Source organism: Oryctolagus cuniculus, chromosome 15, assembly GCF_051225735.1.
Source record: "Oryctolagus cuniculus isolate XC-2025 breed Fujian yellow rabbit chromosome 15, ASM5122573v1, whole genome shotgun sequence".
NCBI lineage: Eukaryota > Metazoa > Chordata > Mammalia > Lagomorpha > Leporidae > Oryctolagus > Oryctolagus cuniculus.
In genome coordinates, this window is record NC_142881.1 from 64,511,524 (window position 1) to 64,531,686 (window position 20,163).

Genomic DNA, 20,163 nt, shown 5'->3' on the forward strand with positions numbered 1-20,163 from the left:
TGTATTGCATTTTACTAATGTCAACCATTGTGTTATACCAGTGGCTTTAGTTAACTCTCAGTACTTACTAGAATTAGTTGGAAAACATTAAAGCTACTGATTCCCTAAAATAAGACAACACATAGGACCAAATGATTATATAACAAAATTTTATGCACATGCTCACAAATACATGCCTCAGCCATCAGGATTCTGACTTTATTGATCTGGTACCTGCCATTAATATTTTTTGAAGCATCACAGATGGGCCAGCACTGTGGGGTGGTGGGCTAAGCCTCCACCTTTAGGGCTAGAATCCTTTATTTGTACTGGTTTGTGTCCTGGCTGGTGCTGGTTTGTGTCCTGGCTGCTCCTCTTCTGAAGCAGCTCTCTGCTATGGGCTGGGAAAGCAGTAGAAGATGGCTCAAGTGCATCCACATTGGAGACAGGGAAGAAACTCCTAGCTTCTGGCTTCAGATAGTCTCAGCTCACCATTGTGGCCATCTGTGGAGTGAACCAGTGGATGGAAGACCTTTCTCTCTGTCTATAAATCTACCTCTCAAATAAATAAATACTTTCTTAAAAACTTTTTTTACTTTTAACTTCTTTTACTTTTTAAAATTAAAAAAAAATCTTTCAAAAACCTCATAGATGATTCTGATATGCAGCCAAGGTTCAGAACCTATGAGCAGAGATACAGGAACCAATACAATGCAACATGCCAACCTCTATCCTCAATATACTATGATCTAGACTCCATTTCATACTAGGGACTGCAGCCTTAAGCAAGACATGCTCATCAGAGGGTCTAGTCTTCAGCACATGCTCTATAAATGTTAGTTGAATTTGACAAATTATTCAAGACCAGTGGTTTTCAATGTTTGAGGGACAACAAGATCACATGGAGGACTCCAGCTCCAGAATTTGACTCAGTATGTTCAGGTGAATTTTGTACTTCTAACAAGTGCTAATCTGAGGATCCATTAACTGGCTACAAACTACAGACAGGAAAATCTGCCTGCATAGTAAAGCATGCTCAATACCTAATACAGCTTCCAACAGACTAAAGTGCAAAAAAAATTTTTTTTTCAAAAAATGAACCACCTTGTGCCTCAGAATAACTGTCTACTGTCACTAATATGAGAGCAAGAACATTTGTTTGTTACTGTATTCCCAGAACCTAGAATATGGTTTGGGACACAGTATTGCTCAAAAATTATTAAATGAATAAACAGTATTGAAAGGATTAAAGTGAAGTCAAGTATATGAAAAAAAAATCCTACAAACATTAGCTCCAGTTAATCTAATTCATTAAGCTGTGCGGTATCTACTACAGGAACTGTGATTCTTCCAACAGAGCAGAAAAATCTTTGGGTCTGGTTGAGCTCTATATCCTGTAAAATGGTTAACTAATAACAACGGAGCATCACTGAGCACCTTACTATGATGCCAGGCAATCTATGGAATCTGTCTAATCGCATCTTCTCAACAAGCTCTTAGATGCGTATTATCTCGATTTTACAGATGAAAGAAACCAGGGCATAGTTGCCCAAGTTTTAACTGCAGAGCTAAAACTCCAATTCATGCACACAGCCTGATAGTAGAGTCAGCGCTTTTTCCCACCCAAACACATTCCTCAAATTTTACAACCAGCTGAAGTCAAGGGTGATATCAGCCTAGAGGACGGAAATCAATAGGGTCAAGGATTATAGCAGGAAGTGGCTACAAGACTCTAGATCAAAGGTCATCAATACGTCACAGCCTGAGGATGCGTTACTAAAGACAGTCTGACTCAGTTTTCTCAATCGCATTTCAGTTGGCTAGGCCATAAAGCGACTAGGGCGCCTGAAAAAAAAAAAAAAAAAAAACCAAACAAACCAAAAATGCACAAAGCTCAGCGAAACCTCCCAGTGTCAGCCATGCTGGGAGGCAAAAGTAGCGCGTGCGCGACATCCGGGTTTCCAATTACGAGCCTAGTGTAGACGTGGCAGAAGGAGTGGCTCAGCCCTGGAGCGTGGGGGCGGAACTTCCGGGAAGGTGCGACAGCTCCCTCGGAACCGGAAGTGGAGCTTGGGATCCTTGACGTTAGGAACGAAGTCGAACCTGGATCTGGAGCCGGGTGAGGAGTGGCATCTGGAGGTTGGGTGGTGGGTAGGAAAGTAGAGGCAAGCCAGGGGTACTACTGACCAGATCGGGGTCCGGTTTTAGAAGGAAGGGAGGAGCCTGGGGGCGGGGCCCGGGAGGAGACCCTCGCCTCACGTATCCGCGATGCAGGATCAGTCCTACACCCTCCCTTACCTACCGGCCCACATTCCGGCTCCGGCTTCCTGCCTTGAGCCTGCTGAAGGGCGTAGAATTCTCTGTTTTTGTGCTTAATGGACCAGCCCTCTCTCGTCGTGACCCGAGAAGCTGGCTGGCTTGGCTTTTCAGTCTTAATCCTCGGCGCTCCCAGCCTCCACGACTCTACTACTTTCAGAGTTCTAGGAAGCTTGCCCCGCCCCCTTTGGTTGTCACCCTGGACTGTCCACCCAGAGTCGAGTCGAGATTTGAGTCAGACTCCTAGCTCTTGAGTGTGTTTGAGGGGATTATTTCTTGGAAAAGCGGCTCTTTACATTCCCGGTGCCTCCCTGCTTAACAAGATAAAGGGAGAGGGGCATGACTCAAGCTTAGTGTCAGTGACTTGTGCAAGCTTTAGCATTTGGAAGAACAGTTCCTGAGGTGGATTCGAGTTGAAAAAGTTTTAGTCTAGGAGCAGCCCAGGTTTTCTGTAGTAAAGACGGTCCTTCCCAGCAAAGGTGAGAGGCCCCTGGTTCCGTTGCAGCATCTGTGAGCTCTCCTGCCTCCTAGATCCCTGTTGTCTAGAAGACAATTAGAACGATAAGGGCTGCTTTAGAATACCTGTGATCACATAGTCCTCCTTTAGGAAAGAATAATTTAGGCCCTCTGATTTATCTCTCTGTTGATGGGCAGGTTTGTAATAACTCTGGTGTCCTAGGATCAGAAACAGGAGAGCTGAAGTACAGTAGGATTTGGAAAACTCACGATGCTCTTTTTGAGGGCTGAGAAGAGTACATTTTTCCGTGAAATTTAACTGTGTTGCTGATCCTTGGGATATTTCTTTGGATTATGTGAAGTATTTATGCCTGCCCCCTCACTCAGTCCTAAGTTATTGCTTTGTTAGAATTTTCAAGTATCCTTTAAATTTATTGATTTTAATGCTTCAGTTCTAAGATCCAAATACTCTTTTTCTTTCTTTCTTTCCTTTTTTTTTTTTTTTTTTTTTTGGACAGGCAGAGTTAGAGAGAGAGAGAGACAGAGAGAAAGGTCTTCCCTCCATTGGTTCACCCCCAAATAGCTGCTATGGCTGGCACACTGGGGCCGGTGCACTGCGCCAATCCGAAGCCAGGAGCCAGGTGCTTCCTCCTGGTCTCCCATGGGGTGCAGGGCCCAAGGACTTGGGCCATCCCCCACTGCACTCCCTGGCCATAGCAGAGAGCTGGACTGGAAGAGGAGCTACCGGGATAGCATCTGGCTCCCCGACCGGGACTAGAACCAGGGGTGCTGGTGCCGCAGGCAGCAGATTAGCCAAGTGAGCTGTGGCGCCAGCCAATCCATATGCTCTTTCTGAGAAGACTAGGACAGGAGTATCAGTTGGATTATTGTAGTTAATCAAAAAATGTCATTTCTCTAAATCAGTTATCCTAAAATTGATCTTTTCAGTGGAGGGATTTTAGCTGGTATATTTTAAACTTTTAACCTAAGTAATTGAAAACCACTAGCATACTAGAGCTTACCAGATGTTTGTTGAGTGAATGGAAAGTGGGAACACTGTTTCATTTACCTGTGATATCTTGATAGTTTGTCAGCCACAGGACTTCTTGTGTGACCAGGTATTATAAACCATACCACTAGGGAATGAAGACTGTTGCTCCGTTCCAGTGGGCCTGCCTAGAGTTGAAATGTATACCCTCTTGGCAGTTCCAAAGCATGGGGTTCAGAGTAACAAAATCTTTGCTTTAGGGAGGTAATCTGCCTAATGGCTGGGGCAGAAAATTATTGAGATCATTTGGTAGTATAAGAATGATTAAGCTGATCACTGCTTGATAAGCTCAATTCCTTTTTATTTCTATTTTCTTGCTGTCTCTTTAGGAAAGAGAAACTTTGACTAACTTCTCTCTTCTTTCTCATCTTGTAGGTGAGACCAAGTTGGGGATGCTCTCATAATGAATGTCAACCAGTCAGCTCCACCTGTGCCGCCGTTTGGGCAGCCCCAGCCTGTCTACCCCGGTTATCATCAGTCCAGCTATGGTGGGCAACCAGGACCCACAGCCCCCCATATTCCCTATGGAGCCTATAACGGACCAGTACCAGGCTATCAGCAAACACCTCCCCAAGGTATGTGTCCAAGTTTCCTTTGAGTGAAGGAGAGAAATATGCAGTTTTTAGGTAGGGTTGTATTTTTATAGCTAAGCTACCTGGAGAGTTTGTGCAATTAGCTGAAGAACATGAATCTGGTTCTCTGTAACTGAGAGCCCTGTGGACAGTTTTCCCTGTTTTTAGATGGGGTGACATTTAATGGAATCACATCTTCCAGGTTCAGTGGCATCTCACTTCCTGTGGGTGTCATCATATGCAGCCATACCTGTCTGCACTGTTCAGAGCTAAATGGAAGGGTGATCATAGCTCCTCCAGAGCCTGTGGCCAGGATTGTATATTTCCTTTTGATCTAAAGTTTTACTAAAATTATTTGTTTCTCCTATATGAGTATTTTGAGACTATGTATGATGGTTTTATCTCCATATATATTTAATTAATTAATTAAAAAATTTTTTGTTTATTTGAAAGGCAGAAAGAGATTTTCCCTTCACTGGTTGACTCCTCCAAATGTCTGCAATAGCCAGGGCTAGGCCAGGCCAAGCCAGGAACTCAGAACTTAGTCTGTGTCTTTGATGTGGGTGGAAGGGACCCAAGTACTTGAGCTATCACCTGCTACCTTTCAGGATGTGGATTGAATGTGGATTATCAGGAAGCTGGATTGGAAGTGGAGACAGTCTTGAACCCAGGCATTCCATTATAGAATGCATTGTCTTTACCACTGTGTCAAATGCTTGCCCATGTATTTTTGAAATTTTTATTTATTAATTTTATTTGTTTGAGAGACAGGAGAGAGTGACATAGCGAGAAAGACAAACAGAAAGAGATCTCTCATTCTCTGGTTCACTTCCAAAATGCCTGCAACAGCCAGGGTAGGCCTAGCCAGAGCTGGAAACTAGGAATTCAATCTGGGTTTTCCATGTGGGTGGCAGGTACCTAACTACTTGAGCCATCACTTGCTGCCCTCCAGGGTGTGCATTAGTAGGATGCTGGAATTGAGAATGAAGCTGGGACTTTTGAACTCAGATATTCCAATATGGAATGCCGGCATCCCAAGCAGTCTCTTAACCACTGAGTCAAATACCTGCCCCTGGTTTTATCTGTAAGTGACTCTGGGACAAAGAGATCTAATTCATGGATGAAAAGTTTGGTGTTTGTGTGCCTGATTTCCGGTGCCTGTCCTATTTCTTCTGATACCATTCCTTTTCCTTTCATTGAGTTTCCTCTGCTTCTTAGGTATGCTGTAATGTCAAAGCAATAAGAAAATACTAATCTGGCACTGCTTTAGGTTCAGCACTTGGCTTTTACATTTCTTTTTTTCAAGAAGAGCAGCTGGTACCCTACAGATTCACCAGAGGGACTTGTTGGAATGTAGGTAACAATAGATCTTTGATTAGTCTAGCAGAGGACTTTGGATATACGTAACTCTTTGTGCTTTTCAAGAGTAAATTCAATAAAGGGATATGAAAAAATGAACGCACCAAGGAGGCATAGATAAGATTTGGAAAATGAAGTGTTACCATTTTGATTATAACTGTGAAAAAAAAAAATTGTGGAGTGGTGAAAGTAGGTCTCGGGACTTTAGAAGAGCCTTACTTGGGGTTGGGACTTTGGCTGGACAGAGTCCACCTCTGCTCTGTCAAGTACTGACTTATCACGCTTAATGTTCCCTTATGAGAAAGCTTTGTTATTGAGAGGAGAGCATATGTACTTCTGTCATGATTAGTAGGTAAGTTCAGCTTAGTGATGTTCCTACAGGCAGTGTTACTGAGGGCAGAGCAAAAGGAAAAAAAAAATTGAATAATGGGATCAGTAGTGTTTCACAAGTGATGTGCCAAATAACCAGTCTCTTCCTGCATTTCATGTGGGAAAGATGGCTAAGGATAGTAGAAGCAGTTTTAATGGCAGTTCTGATAAATGGAAAGGATGGAGTAAAGCTTTTGGAGGACTTGGGTGGTAGCATTAGTGGGAGAGCAGACCAATTGTTCTCACTGAACACTTGAACAGAAATAAGGTCTCTAACTCATGGGAACATTTCCTGGAACCACAGGCGATTGGAAGCTTCTACACAGTGGAATGGATGTGGTTAGGATAAGTAGAAACAAGATAGTTTCTTTCTTTCTTTCTTTCTTTCTTTCTTTCTTTCTTTCTTTCTTTCTTTCTTTCTTTCTTTCTTTCTTTCTTTCTTTCTTTCTTTTTTAATATTTATTTTATTTATTTGAGAGAGTTACAGAGAGAGGTAGAGACAGAGAGAGAGGTCTTCCATCCGATGGTTCACTCTCTAGATGGCTGCAACGGCCGGAGCTGCGCCGATTCGAAACCAGGAGCCAGGAGCTTCTTCTGGGTCTCCCACGTGGGTGCATGGGCCCAGGGACTTGGGCCATCTTCTACTGCTTCCCCAGGCCATAGCAGAGAGCTGGATTGGAAGAGGAGCAGCCGGAACTAGAACCGGCGCCCATATGGGATGCCCGTGCTTCAGGCCAGGGCTGTAACCTGCTGCGCCACACCACCGGCCCTTTCCAAGTAGTTTCAATAGGTGCCTTTCCTTATATCCTAGTTCAGTGTATTACTTGGTTATCTTCTGTGCCACCTTTCTATATATTTTTTAAATATTTATTTATTTATTTGAAAAGCAGAGTTACAGAAAGGCAGGAGAGAGAGAGAAGTCTTCCATCCACTGGTACACTCCCCAAATGGATTCAACAGCTGGAGCTAAGGTGATCTAAAGCCAGGAGCCAGGAGCTTCTTCCGGGTCTCCCAGCCAAGTGCAGGACCCAGGAACTTGGGCCATCTGCTGCTGCTTTCCCAGGCCATAGCAGAGAGCTGGAGTGGAAGTGGAGCAGCCAGGACTCGAACCAGTGCCCTTATGGGATGCTGGCACTGCAGGCGGTAGCTTTACCTGCTAAGCCACAGTCTCAACCTCATGTGCCACCTTTTTCATTATGCTACAAGTCTTTGAGTTCCAGAGAAAATCTTCTCCTTAAAAGAGTTGATTATTTGACTTGTATGACAGTGTTAGGCTGAGTTGATTGAGAAAGTGTGATGATTACAGGAAGTATGATGATCCTTTGTTCTCATGGCTCTGGCTACTACCTCACTCTTAGTATTTCTGTCTGGGTGAGTGTGGGCGCTCTGTTGGGTATCTGTGTTGAGAATACCTGCTGTAGCTAGAGTTGCATGTGGATTGTGCCTTTTTTGCTGCAAAGCTGTGTTATTGGGTCACTGAAGTTTTGTTTTTATTGATCCTTGCTTTGCATTCCTGGCTGAGGGTGGAAGGGAGTTATTTCCTAATCACTTAGTTTCTGTCCTTTACCCTCAGGTGTGTCAAGAGCCCCACCTTCCTCAGGGCCACCTCCAGCCTCAACAGCACAGGCTGCTTGTGGCCAGGCTGCATACGCCCAGCTGGGCCAAGGAGATGTACAGAATGGGCCAAGTTCCACTGTTCAGATGCAAAGGTATGTATTTGGATCAACCCAAAATTGTTGTAATGAAAGTGGAAGAGTTAGGAATGTATGGGGGACTGTTATTTTTCTCCCCCCTCTCTTTGCCTCTCATTTAGACCACTTTTTCTCCTCTGTTTGCTCTTTGTAATTTACCTTTTTTCCAGGTTAGAGGTGCTGCTGATATCCAGCCCTATGGATTATTAACGTATCTGGTACCTGGATTCTTTTCTTTCTGTTTTATTTTTAAAATTTTTTTAACTTTGTTTGAAAAGCAGAAAGAGAGAGGAAGAGAAGCGGTGGGGGAGAGAGGGAGAGAGAAAGAAAACCTTTCATCTAGTGGTTCACTCCCCAAATGCCCATAATATCCAGGAATTCAGTGCAGGCCTCCCACATGGGTGGCAGGGACCCAAGTACTTGAGCCATCACCTGCTGCCTCCAAAGTACTCATTAGTGGGAAGCTGGGGTTGGGAACAGAGCTGGAACATCAACCCAGGCACTCCAGTATGGGATGTAGGCATGCCAAGCAGTGTCTTAACCTCTGTGACAGGTGCCTGCCCCACTACTTGGGTTCTTTTGCATATTGTTTTATTTCTGTGAACTTGAGTTTTTTACTTTACTGAACATTTTCAGTAACAGTTATAGTCCTGGGGCTGGCGCTGTGGCGTAACAGGTGAGGCTGCTGCCTGCCGGCTGCTCCACTTCTGATCCGGCTCTCTGCTGTGGCTTGGGAAAGCAATGGAGTGTGGCCCAGGTGCTTGGGCTCCTGCACCCCTGTGGGGGACCCAGTGGAGGCTCCAGGCTCCTGATCAGGTTGCCAAGATGCCACTGTTACAGGTGGGAACTTAGCCCACTGTTCCACAATGCCAAATCTGATAATACTAAATACTACTGAGGATATGGACTAACAGGAGCTCTAACTGATGGTGGGATACAAATTAGTACAACCACTTTGGGAAAGTAATTTGACATTATCTATAAAAATTGAAGTATGCATATTTTGTGATCTAGTAATTTCACTCATAGATATATGTCTTACAAAAACTAATCTGTATAATACTCAAAATTAAAAATATGATTATATATAGTAACATTGTAATAACCCAAAAGTTAGAAAATCTCAAATGTCCATCTGCATTAAAATGTTTCAGCAAACTGTAGCATATTAGTGGAATAACTTTCAGTGATGAAACAGAGTGAGCTATAGTTAAAAGCTACCGGGGCCGGTGCTGTGACACAGTGGGTTAAAGCCCTGGTCTGAAGTGCCAGCATCCCATATGGGTGCCAGCTCTCTGCTGTGGCCTGGGATAGCAGTAGAAGATGGCCCAAGTCCTTAGGCCCCTGCACCCACATGGGAGACCCAAAAGGGGCTCCTGGTTTTTTGGATTGGCGCAGCTCCGGCTGTTGTGACCATCTGGGGAGTGAACCAACAGGTGGAAGAACTCTCTCTCTGTAACTTTCTTTCAAATAAATATAATAAATCTTTTTTTTTTTTTTTTAAGATTTTCTTTATTATTTATTTGAGAGAGAGAGAGTTACAGACAGTGAGAGGGAGAGACAGAGAGAAAGGTCTTCCATCCATTGGTTCACTCCCCAGGTGGCTGCAACGGCTGGAGCTGCGCCCATCCGAAGCCAGGAGCCAGCTGCTTCTTCCTGGTCTCCCATGTGGGTGCAGAGGCCCAAGGACTTGGGCCATCTTATACTGCTTTCCCAGGCCACAGCAGAGAGCTGGATTGGAAGAGGAGCAGCCGGGACTAGAACCGGTGCCCATATGGGATGTTGGCGCTGCATGTGGAGGATTAACCTGCTGTGCCCCGGCGCCGGCCCCCAAATAAATCTTTAAAAAAAAAAGCTACCATACAACTTTGTTGTGGTGGCATGATTGGTTGAGAAGCTCCTGTGTACACTGGTAACCATGATGTGGAAGGGCATGCTGCAGTCCTTGAAGGTTTTTGGATGCAAAAGTTGGCTACACCCATGGTGCACTGCACATGAAGCAATGACCCCATCAAGGTGAACTGACAGTCCTGGAGATGATTAAGCTATGCACGCTACAGCACAAGCTACTACAGCCTGTTTTATTTCTGGGAAAAGAGGGATTTGTTGGTGTGAATATCCAAGTCTATGTGAAGGGTAGCAGTCCCATGGCCAGATTTGCGCTGTTCGTCAGTGTACTTCCAAAGTTCCGGTGGCCTATTACCAGAGATATGTGGATGAGGCTCCCAAGAAGGAAATCAAAGCTGGCCTCATCCATTTGATCCTACTCTGCTGGTAGCTGACTCCTGTTGTTCTGAATCCGAGAAGTTCCCGGGACTGTGCTCCATACCAGAGATCCTATGGGCAAGCTCATCGTGAAGACCAGTGTTCACTCTATAATAAACAATGATTGTGGGGTTTTAAGGTTTAAAAAAATTAAAACTGGGGCCGGTGCTGTGGTGCAGTGCGTTCAACCACTGTGTAGCACTGGCATCTCATATGGATGCTGGTTTGAGTCCTGGCTGCTCCACTTTTGATCAGCTCTCTGCTGATGAGCCTGGAGAGCCGTGGAGGGTGGCCTAAGGGCCGGCACCCACATGAGGGACCTGGATGAAGCTCCTGGCTCCTGGCTTTGGCCTGTCCCAGCCCTGGCCATTGCAACTGTTTGGGGAATGAACCAGCAGATGGAAGATCGCTATCTCTCTCTCCTTTTCTTTCTGTAATTCTGACTTTCAAATGAACAAGTAAATCTTTTTAAAAAAAATTACAACTGGGGCCAGTGCTGTGGCATAGCGGGTAAAGCCACTGCCTGCAGTGCCAGCATCCCATATGGGCGCTGGTTCAAGTCCTGGCTGCTACACTTCTGATCCAGCTCTCTGCTATGGCCTAGAAAAGCAGTAGAAGATGGCCCAAGTGTTTGGGCCCCTGCATCCCTGTGGGAGACCCCAGAGGATCTTCTGGCTCCTGGCTTTGAAATGGCGCAGCTCTGGCCATTGTAGCCATCTGGGGAGTATACCAGCAGATGGAAGACAGACTCTCTCCTCTCTCTCTCTCTCTCTCTCTCTGCCTCTCTCTGCCTCTCTCTGCCTCTTTCTGCCTCTGCCTCTGCCTCTCTATGACTCTGCCTTTCAATAAATAAATTAATCTTATAAAAAATTTTAAGATGAAGGCAACCTTACAGATCAATTTCATAAATGTACGGTTAAACAAAAGACACAAAATCAAAGTCTACAATAAGCTTAAGTTTACAAAAGATTAAAAAAAAACTGACAAACTTGAACTGTACTGTGTTAAACACAAGGAAATGATTATTAGGCTGTTAGGAAAGTAGTTATCTCTGGAAGAAGGGAGAGGGTTGTGATGAGGGAGAAACATGCAGAGCCTTTGACTCCAGTGTCTTCTATTTTTCGACTTGGTTTTTGGTATGTGAATGATGGTATTCAACTTTGTATGTATTATATACTTTTTCCTATTTATATTTCACAATTAAGTTAGGAATTGAGTCTGGGCTCTAGTTCTGGTTTGGTCTGTAAGTACATTCTTAGTGTTCTCAGTTTCCTCTCTACTGTGTCTTCCTCACTATTTTGCTATGAGTATTAAGTTAAAAAACTTAGAGAAGTTTTATAAGTCATAAAGCTATATACACGTAAGGTGCTGGTTTATTGTCATTATGGCATATGTCAGGATGACATTGAATAGTTGATAGTATTATCTGTATTAATAGGGCAGTACCATGGAATGTTGTTCTGACAAAGATTTAGTGAGCATGTGTAACATTAGGCTTCATGCTGTGACATACAAAAACATGCAAAGCACAACGAAGAGCTTAGGGAGGTAAGGTTCATTCCAGAAATATTAACTGAGGACAGTACCAGTTGAGTGAGTGAATGAAAAATATTAAAATGCAGAACTCCTAGAAGCTGGCTAATTACAAAGAACCAGTTATTTAGTAGAGAGAAAATAAGGTAAGAAGTATAAATCAGAATTTCAGTGTAACAGACTATTTCTATGAAAAATTTGATTCCTGAAATCTCAGAAGGATCTTGCTATGTATAATGCTCTATATTGTAGATTCCTGTGATAATATTACCATAAGAAACCAACACAGTTGCCGCAAGTTAGTATGTAGTAATATTTTGTTTATATTTGAACATGCCTTCTGATACCTTGGGAGTTTCCTACATGGCCATCCAGATAACAAGTTGTGACTACATAAACCCAGTTGGAAGGTGATCCTGTTTATGCAATTGTACCTCTAGTCCTTTTCTGGCACACTTAACATCTTTTTTGATTAGTAAAAAATGCCAAATTTGGCTTACCTGATCCTGTGATCTTATATATTTTTCTAACATCTTTCCCAGGATAAAGTAAATAAATAATTTAGTGTGAAAGTTAAATGGAGGTGAGTGAGTAACCTAGTGGTTAAGATACTTGGTCATGGGGCAGGTGTTGTGGCATAGCAGGTTAAACTGCCTCTTGGAATGCCTGCATCCATATCACAGTGCCTTGGATCAAGACACTTCCCATCCAACTTCTTGCTAATGTGCCTGGGAGGCAGTAGATAATGGCCTAAGTGCTTAGATTCCTGCCACCCTCTTGGGAGACTCAGATGGAGTTTGTGGCTTCTGACTTTGACCTGGCCCAGCCAGGGCTATTAAAGGCATTTTCGGGGTAAACCAGTGAATGGAAGATTCTCTCTCTGTCACTCTGCCTTTCAAATAAAATAAATAAATCTTTAAAAAAAATCTGGTTAAGGCACCTGCATCTCATATGGGGTCCTGGTTTTGTTTTGTTTCTAAGATTTTATTGTTTTTGAAAGGCAGAGTTACAGAGAGAGATGGAGATAGAGAGATCTTCCATCTGCTGGTTTGCTCCCCAGATGGCTGCAATGGCCAGAGCTGGACCTATCTGAAGCCAGGAGCCAGGAGCCAGGAGCTTTTTCTGGGTCTCCCACATGGGTACAGGAGCCCAGTGCCTTTGACCAACTTCTGCTGCTGTCCCAGGCATATTAACAGGGAGCTGGATTGGAAGTGTAGCAGCCAGGACTCAAACCGGTGCCCATTTGGGATGCTGGCATGGCAGGCGAAAGCTTAACCCATTACACCACAGTGCTGGCCTCAGAGTCCTGGTTTTGTTTCCTGGCTCTGGCTCTGGCTCCTGATTCTAGCTTCCTGCCAGTGCAGACCCTGTGAGACAACGGTAATGGCTTAAGGGATTGGGTTTCTGCCACACACAAGGGGACACCTGGACTGTATTCCCAGCTCCTGGCTTCCCAGCTTCCAGCTTTGGCTCATTCCAGCCATTCCCAGCTATTGTGGGCATTTAGAGAGTAAACCATTGGTTGGGGGCTCTTTGTGTCTGTCTCTGTCTCTCTGCTTCTCAAGTAAATACTAAAAAATAAATTAGTAAAAATTGAACTATCAAACTGCATTTTTTGATACCACATTTATTAAGTACATGTTAATATGCATGCTTATGTGTGCCTTTCCTTTCAACTCCTTCAGGACCTTAGATTACAAAACAGGCCATTTGTCAACAAAGGATTGAGGCAGAAGAGGTGATAATTAACTAACAGAGTAAATAATTTAACTATCAGAGTAAAGTGGTATTTGACCTGAGGGCCCTCAGCATATGTTTCTGGAGTGAACCTAGTGGAAAACAAGATTTTCATGAATAATCATGGTGTACGTGATAAGAAATATAATGTACTCACAAATATACAAGGATATGAAGCCATAAAAGAGCTCAGGATGTGAGTAAGATGCTTTGAAACAGTGTAGCTTCTTGGAGGATGTGGCATACCTGCCACTTTGAAGGGTACCTGAGCCCCACTAGTCACCTCTGCTTTCCTTGTCTTCACAGGCTCCCTGGGTCTCAGCCATTTGGGTCCCCGCTGGCCCCTGTGGTCAGCCAGCCAGCTGTGCTTCAGCCCTATGGGCCTCCCCCAACGAGTGCACAGGTGACTGCCCAGTTGGCTGGAATGCAGATCAGTGGTGCTGCGGCCCCAGCCCCACCCCCTTCAGGGCTGGGCTATGGTGAGTAGCTTCAATCACAGAAACGTTACTGTCCCCTTGTTTTCAGAAGCATTAAGCCTTAGGAGTGTACTAGAATCCCTTTTATTTGCTGTGCTTCTGAGCCCCACAAGGTACAGCAGTCTTATGTAATAAGGGAAGTAGTTTACTGAGCAAGGAGCATTTATGAATGAGGAGATGAGTTATCTGGGTTCTGACTCTTACCTCCCCTTCTTTGCAGGACCACCAACATCACTGGCCTCAGCCTCAGGAAGTTTCCCTAACTCTGGTCTGTATGGCTCCTATCCTCAGGGCCAGGCACCTCCCCTTAGCCAGACCCAAGGTCATCCTGGGGTCCAGCCTCCCCAGCGCTCTGCTCTACCACTGGCCTCCAGCTTCACACCCCCATCTTCAGGGGGCCCTCGGATGCCTTCAATGACTGGTCCACTTCTGCCTGGACAGGGTTTTGGGGGGCCTCCAGTGAGCCAGCCCAACCATGTGTCCTCACCTCCTCCTCAAGCTTTGCCCCCTGGTACTCAGATGACCGGGGCCCCCGGGCCACCGCCACCTATGCACTCCCCTCAGCAGCCTGGCTATCAGCTTCAGCAAAATGGTGAGTTCTCTTTAGAAGCCAAAGGCTTCAGCTATTCAGGTGTGTTTGTTTCTGTTTATTTTCAGTATAGCTTGCTAAGTGGTGAACTAGATGGACAGGTTCCAGGTATTAGTAGGATGTGGAGCTTACAAGACATCCTTTTTTCTCATAGTTTGGATGGAGTGGTTTTTGGATGGTTTTGCCAGACATTAATATAATCAATGACTCTACATTTATAGGAGTCTCCTCATTTCCCTGAGGCCTGAAGAGATAGGGCAGGGATTTGCTCTTATCAGCCTGTGTCCTTGTCTCTCAGGTTCCTTTGGACCAGCCCGGGGCCCCCAGCCCAATTATGGAAGTCCCTACCCTGGAGCACCTGCCTTTGGCAGTCAGCCTGGGCCTCCTCAGCCACTGCCTCCTAAGCGCCTGGACCCTGATGCCATCCCAAGCCCTGTAAGTAGATGTTTAGGTGGTCCTGGGGAAGGAGTGCCAGAGAAACAGGTCAACCTAGATGAGATGTTTGCCTAGTATTTTTTGATAATTTTCCCTTTTCATTCATCTGTTTATAGACCTAGAATCTAGATGTTATTTTTGACTCTCTACACTAGAACTGGAAGTTCCAGAAGTCTTGGGGGGGGGGGGGCTGACCAACTTCTGCTGCTGTCCCAGGCATATTAGCAGTGAGCTGGATTGGAAGTGGCACAACCATGACTCAAACTGGCTCCCGTTTAGGATGCTGGCACTGCAGGCAAAGGCTTAACCCGTTATGCCACAGTGCTTGCCCTGAAGCCCTGGTTTTAGCTGGGCAGGGAGGGAAGGAGTGATTAGCAGTGTCTGTAGAGCTCTAGGTTAAGGACTGTGTTCTGTCACTCTGGGACATACATAGTATAGTTACCTTTGGCTTCCTGTGAAGTAGTAGCTGGGTTTGTGCTTTTAAATCTGGGGGGATGGCATTCCTGCTAATCTATAGAGCAGGTGGGATTCTCTGGTGTAGGTGTTAAGAGAAGGAAAACCTCAGTGGTTTCTCTCTGTTCCTACTTGGATCAAGTTTTAGGAGTAAGCCCTTGTGCTTTGTCTAGTAGGCTCCTGCTTTGTGGTTGGGGAAAAATGATGTACAGTTTAGGGGGACAGTATGTGTGTGTGTAAAGTTTGCTGAGAAAGCCACTTCTCCTGGGAAGTGGGTGTCTCACCTTCAGAGCCATCAGATGCCTCTGGCCGTCTTTATGAGACTTGGCACAGAGGCTGGAACTATACTGCTGAGTAGGGGCCACTTTATAATTCTGTCTATAACGTTTGCTATGTCAGTTACCTCACCATGCTTAGCCATTGTCATATTCCATTCTGTTTCTTCCCTCTTCCTTTGGGGAGCCACCATGGTGAGCGAGCCTGATGGCTAAGGAGGACCTGAGAGGAATAAGCTACCCACCTTCCTTTTCTCTCCTTCGGTGAGGAGAGTCTGGTTGGATGTAAGAGGCAGCTGCTCTCTGCAAAAGAGCGGTCCTTAGCTGGGAGATTGGCCTTTAGAGGAAATGTTTCTCTTTCCCATTCAGCCTCTCTCTGTATAACCCTTGCTTGCCTCCTGTTTGCGCCTTTTCCTCATCTTGCTGTATCATAGTCTGAGCCAATAAGGATTTTATGTTGTGCTAGAAAGACTTGGAATGTCAGATCTAGAGGGGACCTGATTTCAGCATAAGCTGGGCTCCAGTTATTCATGTCTAATTCATCAGGGTTGAGAGATGTAACATCTGCCTCTTGTTCTTTTGTCTCCTTCCCCATTTTCCCCTGCTGCCTTTATTTATTAAAACACTAAAAGCAACTCAATGAGCTGCCTCCTCAGCAGAAAACCAGGCACAGAATAGACCCTGATGCCATTCCTAGTCCAGTAAGTGCAGAGGGTGGGTGTGTGTACCTGTCATCCCTGTGTTAGTGCCACCATGCATGCCTGTGACCTCATCTTCACCTCATCCACCATGTCCATCCCTCTCCATCTTCTTCCCTTAGCCCTTCTAGATTCTTGCTTTTACAGCTAGAAGGATATGCATGCCTCAAGTCACCATGTAGTGAAGAGGTAGCAAGTGGTTGGCAGTGCCTTGAGTATGGGGTGGTGGAAGGTCAGGCTGTAAGGGTTGGGGTCAGGTGGCATGTTAATGTTTGGTTTTAGTCCTGCTGGCTCCTCCAGGAGCCTGGATGTGACATGTGATGGAATAGGACAAAGTTGAATGGTAGGTCCTTCAACTTTGAGTTTGATTTGTCTACAGCCAGTTATACAGAAACATCTGGGTAGATAGCTGCTATTGTACGGGTTCATCATATCCCAAACTGGCATTTATTTTTGATTTTCATTTTTATTTTTATTTGAAAGGCTGAGAGACAGAGGGACAGGAAGAGAGAGATCTTCTCTCCAATGGTTCACTCCCCAAATGCCTGCAACAGCCAATGATAAACCAGGCTGAAGCCAGGAGCCTGGAACTCCATTTGGGTCTTCCATGTGGTGGTAGGGACCCAAATACTTGAGCCATCATCTGCTGCCTCCCAGGGATGCACATTAGCAGGAAGCTGGGTCAGAAGTATAGCTGAGACTCCCAACATAAGATGCACGTGTCTCAGTGGTCACTTAAGCTGCTATGCTGAATGTTACCCCTCCTCCAACTGGCCTTTTTTTTTTTTTTTTTTTTTTTTTTTTTTTTTTTTTTTAAGATTTATCTATTTGAAAGGGAAAGAGACACAGAGAAATGGAGAAAGAGGTATCTTCCATCCACTTATCCACTTGTTCACTCCCCAAATGGCTGCAAAAGTCAGGTCTGGGCCAGGCCAAAGCCAGGAGCCAGGAGTCCCATCATAGTCTCCCACATGTGTGGTAGGAAGTCAAATACTTGGATCATTAGCTGTATATTAGCAGGAAGCTAGATTGGAAGTGGAGTATGTGGCATTCTAACCAGCATTCTAGTATATGATGCTGATGTTATAAGCAGTTGGCTTAACCTGTTACACCACTATGCTATCTTTTTTTTTTTTGACAGGCAGAGTTAGACAGTGAAAGAGAGAGACAGAGAGAAAGGTCTTCCTTTTTCCATTGGTTCACTCCCCAAATGGCCGCTATGGCCAGTGCGCTGTGGCCGGCGCGCTGTGCCGATCTGAAGCCAGGAGCCAGGTGCTTCCTCCTGGTCTCCCATGCGGGTGCAGGACCAAAGGACTTGGACCATCCTCCACTGCACTCCTGGGCCACAGCAGAGAGCTGGACTGGAAGAGGAGCAACCGGGACAGAATCCGGCGCCCCAACCTGGACTAGAACCTGGGGTGCCGACACTGCAGGCGAAGGATTAGCCAAGTGAGCCATAGCACCAGCCCCACTATGCTATCTTATGACATTTCTTTCTTTTTTCTCTTTTTAAAATTTTTATTTATTTATTTAAGAGGCAGAATTACAGACAGAGAGAAGGAGAGACAGAGAGAAAGATCTTGCATCTACTGGTTCACTCCCCAAATGGCTGCAACTGCCAGAGCTGGACTGAACTGAAACCAGGAGCCAGGAGCTTCCTCCAGGTCTCCTATGTGGGTACAGGGGCCCAAGCACTTGGGCCATCTTCCACTGCTTTCCCAGGCCATAGTAGAAAGCTGGATCTGAAGAAGAACAGCCAGGACATGATGCTGACACCATAGGTGGAGGTTTAGCCCACTATGCCACAGTGCTGGCCCCATCTTCTGACATTTCTTAAAGGAAAAGGGACTGCTGGTTTGGGAAAATGTGGCTCATTTTCTCATCTGGAGAGCCTTTTACTTTTTTTTATATATTTTAAAAATTTATTTGAAAGAGATACAGATATTCCATTTGTTGGTTCATTCCTCAGATTTCCACAACAGCCAGGGCTGGGTCAAGTTGAAGCCAGAAGTCTGTGATTAATTGCAAGTTTCCCACATGGGTGGCAAGGATCCAAGTATTTGAGCCATCTTCTGCTGCCCCCCAGGGCGAGAAACTCAGATTGGGAGTGGAGCTGAGGCTTAACCTAGGCACTCCAGTATGAGATGTGTGTGTCCTTAGTGGCATCTTAACCATTGCGTCAAATGCCTGCCCTCAAAGAGTCTTTTTCCTTTTTGTAAGGTTTATTTATTGTTTATTTGAAAGAATGACAAAGAGGGAGAGGGAGAGAAAGTGAGAGAGGAGAGGAGTAGAGACAGATCATTAATCTGCTTGTTCACTCCAAATGGATGCAGTGGCTGGGGCTGCTAGGGCTGGCCCAAGCTGAAGCTAGGAACCTGGAACTCCATTTGGGTCTCCCACATGGGTGGCAGAGGCCCAAGTGGGCCATCATCTGCTGCTTTCCCAGGCATATTGTTAGCAGGGAGCTATATCAGAAGCAGAGAAGCCAGCTCTCTGTTATGGGATTTGGGCTTTCCAAGCAGTGGCTTACTTCATTGTGCCACAGTGCCAGTGTCTGGCAAGTCTTTTTGACTTTGATATATTTCTTAATTTTTTAAGATTTATTTATTTTATTTGAAAGGCAGTTACAGAGTGAGAGGGAGAGACAGAGATCTTCCACCCGCTGGGTCACTCTCCAAATGGCTGCAAGGGCTGGAACTGGGCCGATCTGAAGCCAGGAGCCAGGTGCTTCTTCTAGGTCTTCCAGATGGATGCAGGGGCCCAAGGACTTGGGCCATCTTCCACTGCTTTCCCAGGCCATCAGCAGGGAGCTGGATCAGAAGTGGAGCAGCTGGGACTTGAACCGGCGCCCATATGGGATGCCAGCACTACAGGCGGCGGCTTTACCTGCTATACCACAGTGTCAGTCTGACTTTGATATATTTCTAAGTTTCAACTTTATTGCTGTGGGATAGAGTCTTATTTGCCCTTTACTTTTTCTAGTTTTATCATAAGTCCTCTTAAAGTAACTGAATGAAAGTTGGCCAGCCTACCAGGGGTTTGATTACCATCTCTGCAATTCTTTTGATTGGGTATTCATCCTCTCTTCCCGTGTATTCACACTGATGCTTACCTGAAGGAAGGTAGCATCTGCTTCCTCACCTTACCCGACCATTTCTGGCTGTCTGATTATCTCCTTACCCTGTCCCCTGTTCATCAAGTGTAGAGTCATTCCAGGTAGATTCATTTTTACATGATTACTGCTGTCTGTTTTCTTGCTCTGGCTCAGAATGTATTTGGGGAGAGGAGGGGGAAGGCATGGCAGAGGAGGGGAATGGAATTAATCATATCTAATGGTTTTCGATCAGAGCTGCAGCTTTCCTGGAATAGGAGAAACTACAGGTTGCCTGCCATTAATTTGGGGTCGGGGCAGCTCCCCAAGAAGCCTGTTGGCAATGTTGCCTGCCCAAGCCCTTGCTGCTGCTCTGGTGGAAGATCGGCATTGCAGCAGTTTGTGTGGTCTCCAGAAGGAGAGCAGACCTGCTGCATGAGGTGTTCCCTGGCAAACTGTTAGTTTCTGTGCTGTGCCCTAGCATGTCTTTCTCATGACCCTCTGGGGCCTAGTGATTCCTCTTCCTTTTGTCACCTCACTCATTTCACTTCTTCCCTGAAGATTCAGGTCATTGAAGATGACAGGAACAACCGGGGTTCAGAGCCATTTGTTACAGGAGTCCGGGGCCAGGTGCCACCCCTAGTCACCACCAACTTCCTGGTGAAAGACCAAGGTGAGAAGGGCATGAACTCCTCCTGTGAGGGCGTTTTCTCCAACATAATCAGCTTGTAGATTGGGTTTTTGTCAGTCTTTAACCAGAGACCAGCCCAACCCCCTATCTTTCTGGGAGCAAAACCTACCAGCTCCAGCATTTGTGGAGG

The 20,163-nt window shown here is 45.4% G+C and overlaps 1 protein-coding gene and 1 pseudogene across 3 annotated transcripts in view; both read left to right on the forward strand.

Annotated features, from left to right (window-relative positions):
* The first annotated feature begins 1,406 nt into the window (after positions 1-1,406).
* The window catches only part of SEC24C (SEC24 homolog C, COPII component), a 28,017-nt gene continuing 9,260 nt past the window's right edge, over positions 1,407-20,163 (forward strand). The window contains exons 1-8 of one of the 3 annotated variants that reach the window (XM_051823207.3): positions 1,407-2,098; positions 4,175-4,374; positions 7,673-7,808; positions 13,632-13,804; positions 14,022-14,393; positions 14,689-14,825; positions 16,186-16,254; positions 19,904-20,015. In XM_051823207.3, the coding sequence (XP_051679167.1) occupies positions 4,203-4,374; positions 7,673-7,808; positions 13,632-13,804; positions 14,022-14,393; positions 14,689-14,825; positions 16,186-16,254; positions 19,904-20,015 (1,171 nt within the window). In that variant the 5' untranslated portion in view covers positions 1,407-2,098; positions 4,175-4,202. The remainder of the gene's footprint in view (positions 2,099-4,174; positions 4,375-7,672; positions 7,809-13,631; positions 13,805-14,021; positions 14,394-14,688; positions 14,826-16,185; positions 16,255-19,903; positions 20,016-20,163) is intronic. The other 2 variants (XM_051823209.3, XM_051823210.3) reach the window with 2 other exon arrangements.
* LOC138845378 (small ribosomal subunit protein uS9 pseudogene) lies at positions 9,573-10,180 on the forward strand (annotated as a pseudogene).